This window comes from Falco peregrinus, chromosome 9 (genome assembly GCF_023634155.1).
Source record: "Falco peregrinus isolate bFalPer1 chromosome 9, bFalPer1.pri, whole genome shotgun sequence".
Taxonomy (NCBI): Eukaryota; Metazoa; Chordata; class Aves; order Falconiformes; family Falconidae; genus Falco; species Falco peregrinus.
Window position 1 is genome coordinate 21,563,754 of NC_073729.1, and position 16,424 is coordinate 21,580,177.

At 47.8% G+C, this 16,424-nt stretch overlaps 1 protein-coding gene and 1 long non-coding RNA gene across 2 annotated transcripts; one reads left to right on the plus strand and one right to left on the minus strand.

The window, feature by feature from the left end:
• The first annotated feature begins 281 nt into the window (after positions 1-281).
• On the plus strand, positions 282-7,413 carry LOC114012841 (uncharacterized). The gene is made up of 2 exons (XR_003555554.2): positions 282-3,416; positions 4,606-7,413. It is a non-coding gene; the product is annotated as an uncharacterized LOC114012841 (long non-coding RNA).
• Positions 6,754-16,370, minus strand: PSMD13 (proteasome 26S subunit, non-ATPase 13). The gene is made up of 13 exons (XM_055814673.1): positions 16,188-16,370; positions 15,547-15,625; positions 14,608-14,642; positions 14,474-14,529; positions 14,056-14,099; positions 13,706-13,792; positions 12,657-12,828; positions 12,095-12,174; positions 11,885-12,010; positions 11,133-11,195; positions 10,094-10,174; positions 8,323-8,439; positions 6,754-7,583 (listed from the first exon to the last, which is right to left on the minus strand). The coding sequence occupies exons 1-13, from the start codon at positions 16,280-16,282 to the stop codon at positions 7,488-7,490; spliced, it is 1,131 nt and encodes a 376-aa protein (XP_055670648.1). The 5' UTR covers positions 16,283-16,370; the 3' UTR covers positions 6,754-7,487.
• Between the last annotated feature and the right edge of the window lie 54 nt (positions 16,371-16,424).

Consider the following 16,424-nt stretch of genomic DNA (forward strand, 5'->3'; position numbering starts at 1 on the left):
CACGGGCAGGGGGACACTGAGCACTGCAGCCAGATGCTGCGTCTCTGACCAACCCACTGCCAGCACCCTGAGAGGGGGATTATCTTATTGAACAATCCAACCTTTACAGGATAGATATTATACATCTGTTCTCTGCAAATCCGCAGAAAAGCCAGTGTCTGACTCGAGCAAAGCTGCCATCAGCATTAAGGAAGCAAAAATGTGTTTCCTTGGTCCAGCAGCAGTGAACGGCACCACGGCTCCCTGCTGGCTGCTGCCTGGGGAAGGTGAAGGCTCCTCACCGCTTGCTCCTGAGCGAGGCAGGACGAGCCCCTCCAAATTCAGCCTCAAGCCCACCACTGCCAGCCCCAGAGAGAGCGGGGACAGCAGTCAGTCAGGAGGAACCTGAACCAGAGACCGCGCTGGAAACAATGGCATGAGCTTGTAGGGAACAGACAGAGGGCACAGCCAAAGGCAGTGTTGTTTGTCCTACCTCTGGGTCCAGCCGTGCGGAACAGGAGCAAAGGGCGAGTTTTCCATGAGCACGCGTAATGTGTCTGGGAACAGTGTTCCTACCAGAAAACACGCAGGGAAGAAGCTGAGGAAAAGGAGAAGCAGCAGCAAGGGTGGCTGGTTAAGAAAGAGCTGCTGTACGCCTTCCCTACCAAAACAAGGGGTGAAAAGGGTCAAAGAGCTCTCCTGTGCCAGCTGCTCCTGGTCTTCTGCTCACCAGCTCCCGGGCGAGCAGCCGAGGAGGCAGATGCTCCCCGCAGAGCAGAGCCTGGCTGGAGCAGCCCTGTCGCTGCAGATAGAGGTGCCTTGCAGCAATCCCGATGGGCAGCGAAGGGCAGAGCCCAACCATTAACATTTGCTCCCAGCTCTGCTCCTTTCATATTCGAGGATTTAAACCCATACCTTACCACAGCAAGTTTAATTTAGTCTTTAATATTCACGACCGTCGGCTGGTCCAGGCATGGTGAGCCTGCGGCAGGGGCAGGTACACACAGCCTGCCAGCGCGGAGACCCCCTGGGGAAGGCTCTGGGCGCAAGAGCCCCCAGCAGCCGGCACTCCCCCCGCCAACCCCGCAGACACTCACTTGGCTTCCTTTGCTCCATGACGGGAATACTGAAATACTCCTTTTCAGAAAAGGCCTTTCTCACAGCAAACCAAAACCTCCTCGAACCCTGATGTAGCTTTTTCAAAGTAGCCCATCGCGCTGTGACAAGAACGGAGGGTTTCTCGAGGCTTTTTTCTTTTTATTCATCTGCACAGGACGATTTTCTCTGCGTAAGTCAGGGCACAGACAAGTTTCCCTGGTAATTTCAGGGGAAATCCATTAACTACATCTGTCCTTTACCACCAGCTGTTTCTCCAGTTTCTCAAGGACTTTAATTGGTCCTTTCACTTGGCTCCTGTTAGAACAAAATTTGCAAGGCTTTACTTCCCAACAACAGGATTATTCTCCTACTGTTCATCAAAAACAGCAGAACCCGTCACAGTTGCCCAGCACCAGTGTGGCCACTCCTGCTGTCACCCCCTTAATCCCAGCACCACTCCTCATCGCAAGCATCTGCCACAGATGGGGAGTTTAGGGAGCAAAAGGTTCCTAGGGAGGTTCTCAGGAAGGGCCCCAGGCACAGGAACACTGCCCTCTCCTTCACACCCTAAAGGGCTGAACACGGGGCGGGGGGGGTCAGCAGCAAGGGGGAACTCGGGACGCCTGCTTTGGTGCCAGCAAGCGGCAGGCTGGGGTGGCCACGCTGCGTGCGGCATCGTGGCCCTTGTTTGACAAGTCCCCTGAGCAGACGGGTCATCCATCGGGTTTAGGCTGGCGAAATGGAGCTCGAGACCCAGAGGGGGGCGGCTGGATACTGCTTTCTGACAAGGAGAGCGGAGCCGTCACATATTTCTGTCACAACAAGCAGCATGCAGAGGCACAACCCAACATGGGTTTGCTCGAGAAAATCAACTAACACTAAGGGAGAAGTCGATGAGTGTGAGATGTCACCTAGGGGGGCTTCCTGGAGGTCACTTACTCCTTTCCTTTGTCTCACAGGGCAGATGTTTTGCGAAACTGCTCAAAATATCTTCACTGTCAGACTCCGCCACCTCCCAGCTTTGTGTCTGCTGCACAGAGAGACTACTGACTGTCAGCTGGTCGGGAAGAGGCTCTGATGGGCAGGGAATGAAAGAGAAATCCTTTGGAAAGCCAGCTGAAAGCAGCAGATATAAGGTAAGAGGATTCAGTTGCCGCTTTTAAATTTCAGCGTCATCTTTCATCAACAAATGTATGCTTGACCAGCCACGGCCCCTGTAGCCCATCGTGCTGTTTTTAAGGTAAAAGCCTGCACCTTCCCGAGACAGATGTTCTGGGAAGACCTCTGACCTCCTGAAGACAAGACCCAGTTTCACCCCACAGAAGAGCCTGCTGCAATCACGAAGAAGCCCCAGGAGCTGCAAGGAGAGTCAGGGAGAGCAAGGTGGCATTCCCAGCCCCAGGAAGGAGAACTCTGAATGGGTCCATACAAATCCTGGCAAACTTCCTACAGAGCGGATTTTAGGCAAGAAAAGGACACAGCTGGGTTATTCAGCAAAGCAGGCACGTGTTGAAGTTGCAAGAGCACAATTTCTCCTGCTGACAAGCACCCAAACACCGGAGGAACAACAGCCAAGCTGAAAGCTTTCAGCCACTTCTGCTCTCAGGTCAGGGCAAGTTGGGAGCTGCTTTTGCAAACTCCAGCCCAACTTGATCAAACACCAGCAACAGACCTGACAGCACCTTAGACAGCCCGTGGCCGATGGGCTTGTTGGACAGACACCACACACGGAGGAGCCCATGCATACACGGTTTTGAGCAGACTCAAACACTGAGCCGCAACAGAAGATGGAGAAGCCATTGCCACAGACAGGATGAGCAAGGTCCAGTTCACTACAATCAGACTGAGAAGATCAGGCATCACGTCTGCAACAGCTTAAAAAACCCCAAAAGTACATTAAGTTTTAAAGTTGTAAATTTTAAAAAGCTGGGGAGCAGGAGAGGTCTGCTCGCAGAGAGGACCCACCTTGTTGACCAAGGACATGAGGTTTGACCTGGGAGGCACAGGGAGCTGGGTGCTGCTAGGAGGAAAAAAACCCCCAATGCTTAAGGAAAGGAAAAAAAACCAGTTAGTGAGTGATTTGGGACAATCTTGCTGTTTAAGGGTTTTCCGCCACCATTCCCTTGGGTGAGCAGCAGGTCCCGTGCTGAGGGCGGGCGGTGGCAGCCGTGACATGCTGGGCAGCTGCAGCTGGCCGCAGTGAGTGGCACGCTCACCCTGCCGTCGCCATGTGGGGCTTCCAGCGGGGCTCCCGGCTGCTGGCCAGTGCGCTGCGGATCCCGCGGGCCCCCCAGGTGCAGATCACCTCCAAGCCACCCGAACACCCAGTCTCAGCTGCTGTGAGTAGTTTGTGGGGGGCTGGAAAGGGGGGGAGGCACCTGCTCTCAGGACACAACATGGCTGGAGGGGCACGACACCCACCCTATGGAATTATAGCCAAATGCTTTTTGTTGGGAGAGAAAGCAAAAGGGGAGGGGGGGAGAGAAAAAGGTGGGAAGGTGCCCCCCAAGCAGTGCAAGCTCGACTGCACCCCCACAGGGTGTTGGGGCTCTGCTCCCCTCTTCAGGATCTTGCTTCTATTTTATTTTATCCTTTCAGCCCCCTTTTTGACCTTTGGGGTTTTGGGTAGCAGCCCAGGGTGTCCCCCACAGAGGCTAAGCCATGGGAGCCAAAGGACCTCACAGAGGTGGCAGTGACAGTCCCTTCTAGACAACCGGCCAGCCCAGGGACAGACCAGGGTCCCATTCCCCCTTTCACGGGGGTCTCACCCTGAAGCAGAAGTCCAGTGGGCAAGGACAGGGTCTGCTGTCATCGCAGAGCCAGAGGGTGTAGGTCCCTCCACCATTCCTCCCTCTGGGGAAGGTCCCCACCAAAACAGGAGCCGCTCCAGCTGTGGAGACCCTCCTGCACTGGGTGAAATGAGCTTGGAAAAAGCAGCTTTTTATCAGAAATCCTGGCTGGGTTTTGCCTCCACCCCTCGCTTGTGCAGCTTACCCCCTGCTGCCTTTCCGAGGTCTGCAACAGAGTGCATCGTGAGCCCCGAGACTCTTTTTCTAGCCAAAAACAGAAAGACAGGCAACAGTGCAAGGGGTTAAGTGCTGCCCTGCTGCACCAGAAATAGAAGAGGCTGCTGCTGGTTGCCATTCACTCCTCAAAGTCATCTGAAAGTCAGGCACAGCTGCTCTTGGAAACACTGCAAGCGAGCGCCAGCCTCACTGCTGACAGAAGGTCACACGTTGCTCTGATTTTTCAGTGAGTATCATGACAGAGAAACATGAAGTGGTGGAAACAAATCTAGAGAGCAACCAGCCGTTGGTGGAAGCTGCTGTGCGCACCCCCATCTCCCTCCCACAGCCCCCAGGTGTGTCCATCTGAGCACAGCTGGACAGAGCAAGGAGCACAGACAAGCCCACTCGATCCGTTGCACTAGACCGACCGCACCAGTGCGCAGAACCCCAGGAACCCCGCGTAGGACGTGGCTGTCACGTAGCCATCCCACTAGTTCTCTGTTTCTTCTCCCGCCGGCAGGAACAAACCATCGCGCTTTCTGTGATGTCTGCGTGCTTCCTGTTGCCAACAGCCTGGATCCTGGCACACATCCAACACTACAAGAGCAGACCAGAGTAAGAAGTGGCAAGAAGAACCCGCACCCTGTAAAGACCACAGAAGAGATCTTCACCGGCAAGGAAGCCTTTGAGTTTGTTCATTAAAATTCACATTAACACTCAGCATAATGGCCTGTTGGTTTTGCTTCAGCCGTGAGCTTGTTCACTGGGGAATGGGTCTGTAATCCTGCTCTGTTGGGTGGCACACTGTTCCTTTGCGAGTCTGCAGCAGGCTCCAGCCTGGACGTGTATTTCCCACTGGAGCTTTTAGCTCGTTCATTGCAGTGAAGCACAGGGCAGATACCAAGGAACCACTCACAGCACTAGCAAGGAAGCAAAACCAAGTTAAATTCCTAGCAAGAAAACACTCAAAGGCTGTAAGTGACATTTAAAACTGTCTGCAGCCTGGGTGCTACACACGCATCTTTTCCTCCTGTGTGAAGAGCCTCCCTGCCTCCAAGAAACACACACCCAATTTCCCAAATTATTTCTGTTAGGGAAGCAGCCAGCCAGCACTCTGTGCCACACAGGAAGGTCTGGGTAGCAAATACTACTTCCAGGTATCTTGGAAAAAACCTCTGAAACTGTTGTAATGCACTTAGACTGCAGATCTTCACACTCACTTCAGTGACCTGCTCAAAAATTTACATACAAGCAAGTGCTCCCCACAGTACAAGAGCTGTCAAAGTAGTCTCAGGAGAGCACACGTACCATTTCAACAGCAACATTTCAGGGGTTTTGACACTCATCTAAAGCAACAGCAGCCCTACGACACACAAGCTTTGCCACACAGCTGGCATTTTATTTACTCCTAACATGTAGTGACACGACACTGCTAAGGAGATTGTACTTTTAAAGCCTTTTTCCTGTCCTTAGCCACAAAACAAAGGGAACATTTTTCTGATCTCAACACTTGTCTCCTCCACGTGCTCTTCGAAGTCAGTAAAAGTGACATCAGGAACGAGCTTTGGAAGGCGAAATGAAGCATGAACTAGGGAAAGTCAAACTGCACCCACAGAACACAGCGCGGCTCTGCACGCTTCAGCAGCTGAACCTGCAAGGGCAGAGCAAAGTGACCGAACTGATGGGCTGGACAGGGAAGAGGCAGGCATTCAGACCTGGACAAATCCAAAACATGAAGGAGTTTAGGCCAGAATTCATTAGAGGCAGAAGGGTGGAGGGTGACCAGGCACAGGATCTGACAATTGGGGTGTTTATTCATTTTATAAACCTGAAGTCTCCCTTGCCTGCGACATCCTCATACCTGCACAGCAGCCTGGCATCAGCCACGTGCCTGCTTTTTTCCATTGCCGACATTAAACCCTCAGAGTCAAGACAGCAAAATGTAAAAATTCCAGTGGTACAGTTTGTCAGGGCGATACCAGAGAATCCAACTGATAACCAGAGCTCCGGAATCACAGCAGTAACCAAACTGGCAGCGTGAAGCAAGAATGGATACACCGATAAACCATGCTTCTTGAAGCACAGAGACACCACCAGCAGCATTTAAAGATCTACTTACATTCTGAGTAATTCAACCAGGTATTCATTCAATTTAAAGTTACTGTTATAACCCTTAGTGTAGTTTGCCATTACTGCCTTATAATCAGGAGTATTACACATCCAAACGGATACTTGGAGGCAGCCCCCAGTTCAGATCTGCCTTTGTTTCAAATTCTTGATGTGTGCAATTATCTTCCATCCCTATAAAGGCATCGCAGTAGGGCAAAACAATTACATTACAGAAAGCTTTTGAAGTAGCAGTTGTTAAGAGGCAAGAGCAGAACAAGAACTTGTTGTCTCAGGCCTTCTTTAGGCCTTTTCAGGCAGTAATGATTATTCAGCTTGAGAAAAGGCATCAGGACAACAGTTTCCCACAAAAGAAAGGAACTTGACAAAGTACGTACCAAGGTACTACATGCTAAGTAAACTACATACCAATCCCACTGGTGATTAACAGACTGTTTAAACCTGTGTTGTTCTTGGACAGAGTTTTGTAACATGAAATCTAAAAGGAAGCATATTTTTAAATGGATCAGAGGCTCAACTGCACGTTACGAAGACGACAAACTACAGAAAAGGGAAGGCAGAGAAGTTTATTCCAGCAATACTGCTGCAACTCACTTTAGCACAAAGTGTTCATAAAAGACAACCACCCCAAAAGTATATAAAAACACATCCACTAAACGGTAATCCTGGAAAAAACCCTTTGATGGAGTAAACACTCCCTCTACTGCAGATGAGGAGGAGGGGTTGTGGAGAAAGAGGGCAAAAGGAGAAAGATGATTTCAGTAATGCTGCCTTCGGGCTGCTGCAGGGGCAGGGGGAGAGAGGTTACCAGGGAAGGTCGCACCTTCCTAAGGCCAACGCCACCAAGTAACACCACGTACACTGACCGTCAGGCACCTCTCTAGCACATTCTCATAAAGGAACTTCTGCTACCCCTGTACCCGGCAAAGAGCCTCCGCTCCTCCAACATGCAACAAGCATCACATCCTCCCCCAACAGCCTGATAGCAAGACTGATCAGCCAGCCACCGCGGAGCCTCTGTCCTCCTTTCACGAGCGGGATGGGAGCTCTCGTGGTCAGTGCCACCAATGATAGCGCATAGGGAAATCTTGACTCCAAGCACCAAAGGGTTACACAGCAAAAGGCCACTTACTCCTCCAAACAAGCGTCAAAAAGCTGCTCTCCCCTCTGCCCACCCACCCCCCTTCAATATAATTCAGTACAGAGTCAGTGGTCTGAGTGCTGCTAGCGTCAGTAGCAGTAGAAGTTACTCTCCCAGGGGTAGTGCAAGGTCCTCTATGTCAGGATGTCGTGAGCTTGGTGCTCCACCAACATCTCCATGCTTCTCACATCTGTGCACCAGAACTCCAGGCGGTCTTTCATTCCTTTGATCTGCAAGGCAAGTCCACAATCACTTTAATGCACCAACCACCAGAAATACCAATATTCACATTTAAGGACAAACCCTTGAGATCCCTAACAACTTCTCAAAAACCCATACATCTAGAAAAGACGCTACTTCACATCTTTTACCATCAAAATAGCAATGTTGAAAGTTAAATTGAAATGCACTAAAGGAATTATTTGCAGCTAGTGTTCCATGTACCAAATCTGTTTTTTTAAAGGTGAAAGGCACCCTATACAGTCTCCTAAAACATTAGGAGGATGAACTTGAGAAGCTCAGCACCTTTATCACCCTGAACTTCTCAAGACAAGCGTGCTGCCTACAACCCAGAAACTCCAAGATTTTGCTTCATGCATTCAGGCTTGAGGCAGCCACACAGATGTCTGCATCCTTCTGGAGAACACAGCCATAGCATTTGAGCAGCTTTCAGAAGAGAAGCGTCACCAATATCCTGTTCCATCTCCTGACAGGTTTTTAACTACTTACTGCAAAATGCAGATACAAAATGCGCCCAAGGTGTGTATACACAAGGTAAAAGCTGAAGGCAACAATGTAAAAAGGAACGAGGAAAAGTTGATATACTTCCTCGCTCCTTGAGCATCTTCAAGTACCACCAAGGAGAGTCATTCCCAGACAGCGACCCTTGACAGTTCTGATTTTAATTTCCAGGTCACCTCACACGACAAAACAAGTTAGCACTGCCTTAACATTGAAGATGGTCATTACCTGTTGCAAATCCAACACGCGCGGTTGTACCCATGTCATGTGCACCCTCTTATCGACTTCATCGATACTGCCCTTCACCAAGCCTACCGAGAGCGCCTTCATCACCAGCAGTTCCACCTGAAAATTAAAAAAAATAATTCAAGGAAACAATTGAGAATCATCCAGTTTCCCCCGAGATAAACAAAACCTTTAGACGGCACCTGCTTTTGGAAGACTGTTTACTGCACACAGCAAAATCAAAAGCAACTGCAGCCTGTCTCACACCCATCCCCTTCTAGGTTATAATACTGCCTTGAGACTTGACATCTAAATATACAGGAGAGATTTCTTCTCCCTAAGAGCAGGTTTTTTCTTTTCTCTGAAATCCCAGGAAGAGCAAGGTAATTGGAAAAGGCCAACATGGATTTACCATGGGTAAGATCTGCATGACCAATCGCATTGCCTTTTTAGTTTAAATAACTTGTTCAGTGGTCGAGAAGAATGCTGTAGGTGTCCTGTACCTTTCTCTTAGCAGAGTGCTCAACAAAACCTTCTACCACATCCTTGCTGACAGGCTGGTAAACTATGGAATGGACAAGCCACAAGAGGAGGGGAAAACCTGCTGAACTACCAACCTCAAACAAGAGTGGTTAGAGGCTTCAACAGGCAGCTGGTCATGACTAGCACTCCTTGGGGACCGATATTGAGACTGACACTATTTAGTTGTGTTTAAGCTAGCCTGATGACAATTTCACGGATGATACCAAACCGGCAAGGAGATGTAGATGTACTGGAAATTAGAGCTACCATGAAGACAGACCTCAAGAGATTGCACTAACATGAATCCCATGAAGTACAGTGAAGATAAACATGGAGTCTGACACCTGAGATCAAACGATCCCAAGCCACAGCACTGACTGGCTGCAGCATACCCTGAATATCCTCGGCAAAGCATACTGTGATGGATAAAGTCTGGCAGGCACAGGAAACTGTGCAAGAGCCAGGGGTGCTCCCCTATAGCAGCAAAGGGGAACCGTGTCCTGGTCTGCATCAGCGAGAACACAGCCAGTGGATCAAGGGATGCAATTATTCCACTCGGCACTCGTGGGAGCACACCTGCAGCACTGTGTCCAGCTTTGCTTCACTCCCTTCCAGTTTAAGGGGGACACTGCAAAACTGGAGAGAGTCTAACAATGGGCCACCATGGTTAGGAGGCCAAGAACTTGACATTATGAAGAAATCTAATTTGTTGAGCCTAGACAAGAGGTAGCTTGGGAAATACCTCAATCACAGTCTTTAGTACCTAAAGGCCGTAACACAGAAAGTAAGAGATACTATTTTCATAAGGATGCACAGTGAAAGGACAAGAGACCACAGGCAGGATTTGCTTCAGCAGGGACTACATCTGGATAACAAGAAAATTCTTCACCATGAGAAAAATTAAATATTAGTGACATTTCCCTCTTACTGACAAAATATTCAAGACAGGCTTGGCAGGGCCCTACATAACCTAATCCAAACACCTGCTTTCAGGAGCAGGTGGGAACAGATGACCTATAGAGCTCTCTTCCAACTTAAAGACTATGACTAAAAATCTTCAAAAAGGTATTTACCAAGAAACAGGAGCACCAAGCAGTAAATTCCTTCTTAAAAAAGAAAGGGGTTCTTCAAATGCACAAGAAGAGGGGAGAACATTTCTACTTAAGAATTCACCTACGGGAGTAGGTCTATCCAGACACTTTCAGAGCTTCAGAAGTTAGACATTAATAAGTTTGTCTAAAGCTGAACTCACCTCATTCACGGTGACTTTGGCACTCTTAGCAATCTCCTCAAAAGTGAGCTGCCTGTGATTGGCCGGTCGGGTAAAAGTCATCTGAGTTCAAGTAAACAAAACAAAAAATCCCACATGATTTTAGTCTTTTCCAACAGTGTGCACAACCTCCCTCATACTGCCCTGCTGAACTCTCCACCTGCAGTAGCAACTGCATTTCTCCTATTCAATAAAAATGCATTTTTCTTTGAAGTATTTATGTCAGCAGAAAGGAAGAGTACTGCTCCTTCCTGCACACATACCTCACTGCTCCAAGCCACAAATTTCCTAGGCAACAACATTAATCTCCAAATAAAGCAGATACGTCTGTGTTAGAACATCTCTGTACATACCACATCCCTGAGACAATGCAGTACTTACAGGTGGTAAAACTCATTCACAATAAAACACTAGAAATGGAATATATATACACAGTAACATACACACATATTGGTATATGGGTGTGTATAAACATATTACACCTCGGGCAACTCAGTATTTAAGTTTTTAAAAAAGATCCAAGGCCATGGAGGTTTATACAGCAGTATTATTTAGTAACAACAGAGCCAAAGCCTTCAAGTGACAGGAAAGAAACTGTTTACACCTTTAAGGTTACCTATCAGGGAAAGGATTTTCAGCCCTTAGGAAACTAAGATTTTAAGTGTTAAATTTTTTGATTTGTTAAACTAGAACATACTTTAAGAGTTATCATTTCAGATACCATCCTCAAGATGCAAAGCCTGCTCTTTCCTTCCGCAGCTCCAATATCCTGCCTGAAAGAGCACATTCTTGAAACTACAGACAAGCCCTTACAAAGTGCTTTTTTTTTTTTCCCCCCCAAGCGGTACTGCCTTCTGGCACCACCTAGAGGCAAAATTTGCAGTCAGGTATTTATACCCACGAGTTTCTGAATGAACGCATCGAGAGAACAGAATATTCAACACTGCTACCCCCACCAAAAGGTAGTTGGAGCAGTCCCGCTTCATTTCCCATATTTAACACATCACAGTTCTCAGCTCACCTCCATAAGACATAGCAGTTGAATCTTTTGCAGCAGAAGTGCTTCATTTGCAGCCAGATCTGGCTGTAAGAGGATAAAATAGAACAAGTTCATTGTTACTTCCCCCACCCCAACACATACACACCCAGGGGAAAACAGCATGTTACACACATGAGTAAGTCACATGGGGACCCACTACCTTCATTTAAAAGGTAGGAGGCCACTACAAGCCACCCACTGCCTGATAATGGTTCCATAACACAAGTGTTAAGAACTGCACAAAGTAGGCAACCTTTTATCAAAGGGCACAGCCTTGCCCAAGCAGACATACAAGCCCACCTGTAAATCACTGCTGTGCTGATCGTTTCTGGTACAGCCAGTGTAGTTAATATCCAACAGCACTGTTTTCCTCAGACTTCCCAGAACACAAGGGAAAGCCACTATTTTACATTGGAAGCAGTTTAATACTGGGAGTGAATGGCATTACAGAAATTAAATCAGAATTATCCTCCTGTGTGCAGCACTGCATGATGTTTTTGTTTGCTTTGGATCACAAAAGATTTCTCTTCGCTTCTTTCAATCAACCAGACACAGAGGAAAGATTAGAGAACTAATGATATGTATCAAAATGAAAGAAACATTACTATGCTATGATTAAAATTATACCAGTGCACCAGAGTCAGGAATTCTTAAGGTAAATGTGTTCAGAATCTAAGTGTCCTCCCTAAATACTGAGCTTAGGCCTTAAGCAATACAGCAACTCATTCACCCACCTGCTGACCCCATGCTGACTTCAAAGCCTGAAACGTCTCTACATTACCACTGTTGAAGGCATAAAGCGTGTCAATCAGCCACTGCCGATCAGTGTTTCTCAGGGACTCCAGAACTGGGTGCATCAGCTGCAGAAACCGGGCAGGATAGTGTTAATAAGGTAAAATAAATTCCTGATACTCAACAGCTGAAGCAACAAAGCTCCAACTTACCAGCTCCCCAAAGTTATAAACACCTTCTCCCAAGAGCCCTGCCAGTCCCAGGGTAAAGGCTCTCTCCTGCTGCTCTGATACTGGAAAAAAAAAAACCAAAACACTAAACCAACAAAAATAGTTTGAATGAAACAGCAGCCTAAGCCCCATTAATCCTTCCCTCACTCTCCTCTCTGTACCTGTGTTAGATGACTCCCAGCCCCACTTCTCATCCTCTCCCAAGCCTGAAATTCAGAAGCCTGCAGTAACCACAGCAGCAGCAAAAAAGAAAAAAAGGGCTACTTTTTCAATCTCTAGTGAAGATTTTGGGGAACTAGAACAAACTATCTCTTCTGGTGGGGGCACTTCCCCTCTCCCATCACCCCAACATAGCTTAGGAACAGAATCCTACTCAGCCATTCTTGTGGGTTCCTCCTCTTTCCAGCTAGATCCTGGCCCAACTACAGCAGATTCAAAATAACACCGAGAAAACCTGTTCCCTGCCAGCACGTGTATTTAGATTGAACTGATAAATCAGAGAATGAAAACTGGGAATTTCTGTGCTTGGCAAAGGAGAAGTTACCTGGCAGATCTTTAACATCAATGCATCCCAGAAACCGCAGAGCATCCTTATAGTAAGAGGCATGGTTCCCAATTGTCTGATAATACTTGCTGGAGAGATCATAGAAGCGGCTGTGAACTGAAGTCACCCCAGGGAGATTGTTCAGCATCTCCTCAACCTCCTCAATGGTCTCCTAGAGGAGGGCAAAAACCTGCTTGTTACAGATGAAGAAACACCTCATACACCTCTGTGTTCCTGGCCTTCTAGTTCACCACTGTGAAGCAGCCTTACTGTAACGGCTACAGCATTCCTGTGTGGTCCAGAATTAACACCCACCCGGTAGTAAAGCAGAGACCACAGCATTAAAAATAAAGCAACGGCATTCTCCATTTACATAGTAGTTAGGTTAGGAAAAAAAACCCCAAACCTCAAAAAGACAACCCTGCAGCTCAACTGTATTTATATACACACACACGCTTTATATATACTTAGAGCAAGTACAAAGTTTGATGGGTATAAGGGATATAAAGCTGCACTGCATGAAAAAAACCCTCATCTTAGGTTTGAGAGACAGCTCTAAAAAGAGCCAACAGATGAAAAAACCCAACATGCTTAGCACAGGAAATGATACACTAATTCAGTCATCGCTAGCAGTTCACCAACAAGTAGCATATATACTGTTGAGTTCGTGAGACCCTCTAAGCTGCAAACTGGAATATATAAAGATTTTTATTTTTCTCCCCCCTCTCTTTCAAGCTGTGCACACCAACAGCTGCAGTGAGCAGCTGCAGGCCACCAATAAGCAACAGCACCTGAAAGGCTACATGCATCAGAATCTTACTGAAACATCAAAGATTTGTTCGTAAGTACTACCCGTGCACTGTTATGGCCTACAAACCGTAAAGCAGAACTCCAGGTCTTCCTGGAAATCCCAGGAACTGCAAATTTATCAAATTCTCATTTAGAACTGAGGCACAGACACAGGCACATCCATGCTGTGGCTACGGCTGAAGCGTGTCACAGTGCTCCAAAATACCTGAATGCTTGAACTACTCGAGTCATCACCTCACCTTGGTGACCTGCAGGTCTCCAATGTTCAGCTTGAGTGCCCCAATGGCTGTTTTACACAGAATGACTGCTTCATCGCTGCTTTTTACCTGCAGTTACACAAAGATACATCTTTAGAGAGTGTTACCCTTGCAGCCAGGTAGGCTCTTGAAACCTAGATTGCGTTGGTTGCATTTCATTTGTTACCATCTTCCTGCATTAAAATACAGAGCTGTTCACTGAGAAAAGGAGTAGGTATTTTCCAGCACAGGTTTCAACATACACGTATCTGCCTCTTCAGCTATACCATATACGCTCAAATGCAAAACTATTCCTGTAGGCAGACTACCAGAAAAAGCAATTTCAAAAATACCTTTTCTCGAGTCTTCTCCAGAAAAGTAAGGGCCACGGTGGGATCTGAAGTAGAGAGAAAAGGAAAAAAAAGCAGCAACATCAAGAATTCCTGTGGAATATACAGAAGAAATATCTCCTTTTACTGGATTCATGAAGACTGGAATATACTTTTTCTGTAGTACACCGCTCAACTTTCAAAAGGTTCTGCTGTCTGTAGGCCTGGCTTTCTGATCGCCAGCCATTTCCCTAGCAAAGCAGTAGACTGGCTACTCTGGATAGCAGCATTCATTTATGCTTTTTGACTTAGCGCTTTTCCTTTTCAATACAGCAGGAAGGCAATAGCTTAACATTGAAGAATTAGCTGTCACTATTAACTAGTCAAATTGCATGCACATCGGTTGCTAAAAATACTTTAAGTAACAGGTAAGGACACTTACCTGTCATCTGTCTGACTACATGAAGAATGATCTCTACCAGGGACAAGGGGTTCACCCTAGAACAAAAAGCTCACTGTCAGAACAGTCTCAGTCAACAGTAGGTGACCTAAAAACTTGCAGGCAAACAAACCCACCTGTGTTCAAACTCACTGATGAAGTTCTCATAAAGCTGTGGGCACAAAGATATTGACAGTCAGGGCAAACAGGTATTTTGTTTCAGCTATGACACTCACTTTTCACTACATTCCAATTCATTTTCCAGCAAAGTAGTGGGCATCCAACACAGAAGTTTTTACACCATACAGAATCCAGGAGCCAAAGATTGCTCTTTTTAGATAATTTTAGCTCTGCTATTCAAGTAATTCTATCCAACTGCAAGGAGTGATTCCAAGCTAGCAGGTACTAATACATACAGTGCCTCGCTGCTATGGGTTGGGCTGGTGTGTGTCTTCAGTTATGACTGTACAGTAAGCACAGACACAAAGCTTTCAAATTTCTCTTTGCATGCCTTCAGAAAAGAGGCTGTCTCTAGAAACCCATGGCTCTTTACCATGGAAATAACTGTCTCCTAGGAAGGTGAATTTTAACCTAAAACCTCAAAGGAGCATGAAAGCTCATTATTACTTGTACTAGACAGACAATATGCGACTCTGGACTGAGTACACCCTTATCTTCATACCTAGAAGAAGCTCCCACTGGATGAAGTAACCTACTGAATATTTTGAAGCCTTTGTGAACACCTGACAATCCATCCTATGCTTGCAGTTGCAAACCTCTTGTTACAGAAGGGAACTTTTTGTACCTGTGCCCTCTCCCCCAAAAAACTTACGTTAATGAAAATATCCTTTTGCAGCTTCTAAAATTGACACATTTAATTTTAGCAGAATTTTCACATGCCAATCAAATCCTGCACACTCACATCTAGTGCATAAGCCCCAGAAAGCTGAATTCATCTAGTTTAATAATTCTCCAGAGACAAGTCACAGGCAGCTTATTTTTCACTAGCACAAAAACACCATCACTCAACTTCACCACAGCAAGATAAACCTCTTGGGAACAATCAAATACTTCACCTTGATAAGTCCATCTCCTTGGGCAAAGCAAGGGTCCTGAACAAAGTCCAAAACTTGCAGAGTCAGCTGGTGCCAGAGTCTTAAAAAACAATAAGGTCTGTCAGCGAGTTCCCACTTTATACCAGCGCCTCAGCTCCTGCCACATGCTGTATTTCACACTCAAATCCGTTAGGCCCACCTGTCTCCACGGCTGCTGTGACTAACGACGGAGACAAGTGAGAAACGAAACCGGTGAGACACTCACCCCCCACCCCTCAGGGCATAACATAAAGTAACCCCAAGAAAAATAACGTGAAAGTCAACTCCCTGATTTTCTACCACTACATTCGTGCTGCTTAAACGCTTACTAAGTTATCAAAAGGACACAGGGAGGAGCCTGCTCCTACCCGGGGAGGGTTCATCATCCCAGCGCTTGTATCGTAGGCTCAGCACCGGGCGAGGGCCGCTAAGCCCCGCTCTCCGCGTAACAGCCAAGCCGGCACACGCTGGGCCCCGGGCAGGCGCCCGGCGGGGCACAGCCCCCCAGCAACGCCCCAGAACACCCGGCAGAGGCGAGCGGGAGTCGTGCCGGTCCCCGAGGGCAGCGGCCCGCTCTCCGGGACCGGTGTTACCACAGCCGCGGCCTCCCCCCCCCAGCTCACTTCTTGTTGTAGAGCTCCTCCAGACGGTGCCAGACAGCGGCCTGCCCCGGCCCCGAGCTCTGGCTCTGCTGCAGGAAACCCGGCACGTCCTTCATGGCGGCGGCCGGAGGGACGGAGGGGAGAGCAGCCAGCGACGCCGACACCCGGCCGCCCCCGCGCTCGCGGCCACCGGAAATGCACACTCACTTCCGGCGCCGCGCGGGGCACGCTGGGTACCGTAAGGCCCCGCGGCGAACG

What these genes read in the sequence shown, in the direction of transcription:
- PSMD13 (XM_055814673.1), bottom strand. Translation starts at nt 16,282, where the DNA reads ATGAAGGACGTGCCGGGTTTCCTGCAGCAGAGCCAGAGCTCGGGGCCG. An exon ending in ATCAGTGAGTTTGAACACAG is followed by an intron (nt 14,530 to 14,607) that starts GTGGGTTTGTTT and finishes TTTTTGTTCTAG; the next exon opens with GGTGAACCCCTTGTCCCTGG. An exon ending in TTTATAACTTTGGGGAGCTG is followed by an intron (nt 12,011 to 12,094) that starts GTAAGTTGGAGC and finishes CGGTTTCTGCAG; the next exon opens with CTGATGCACCCAGTTCTGGA.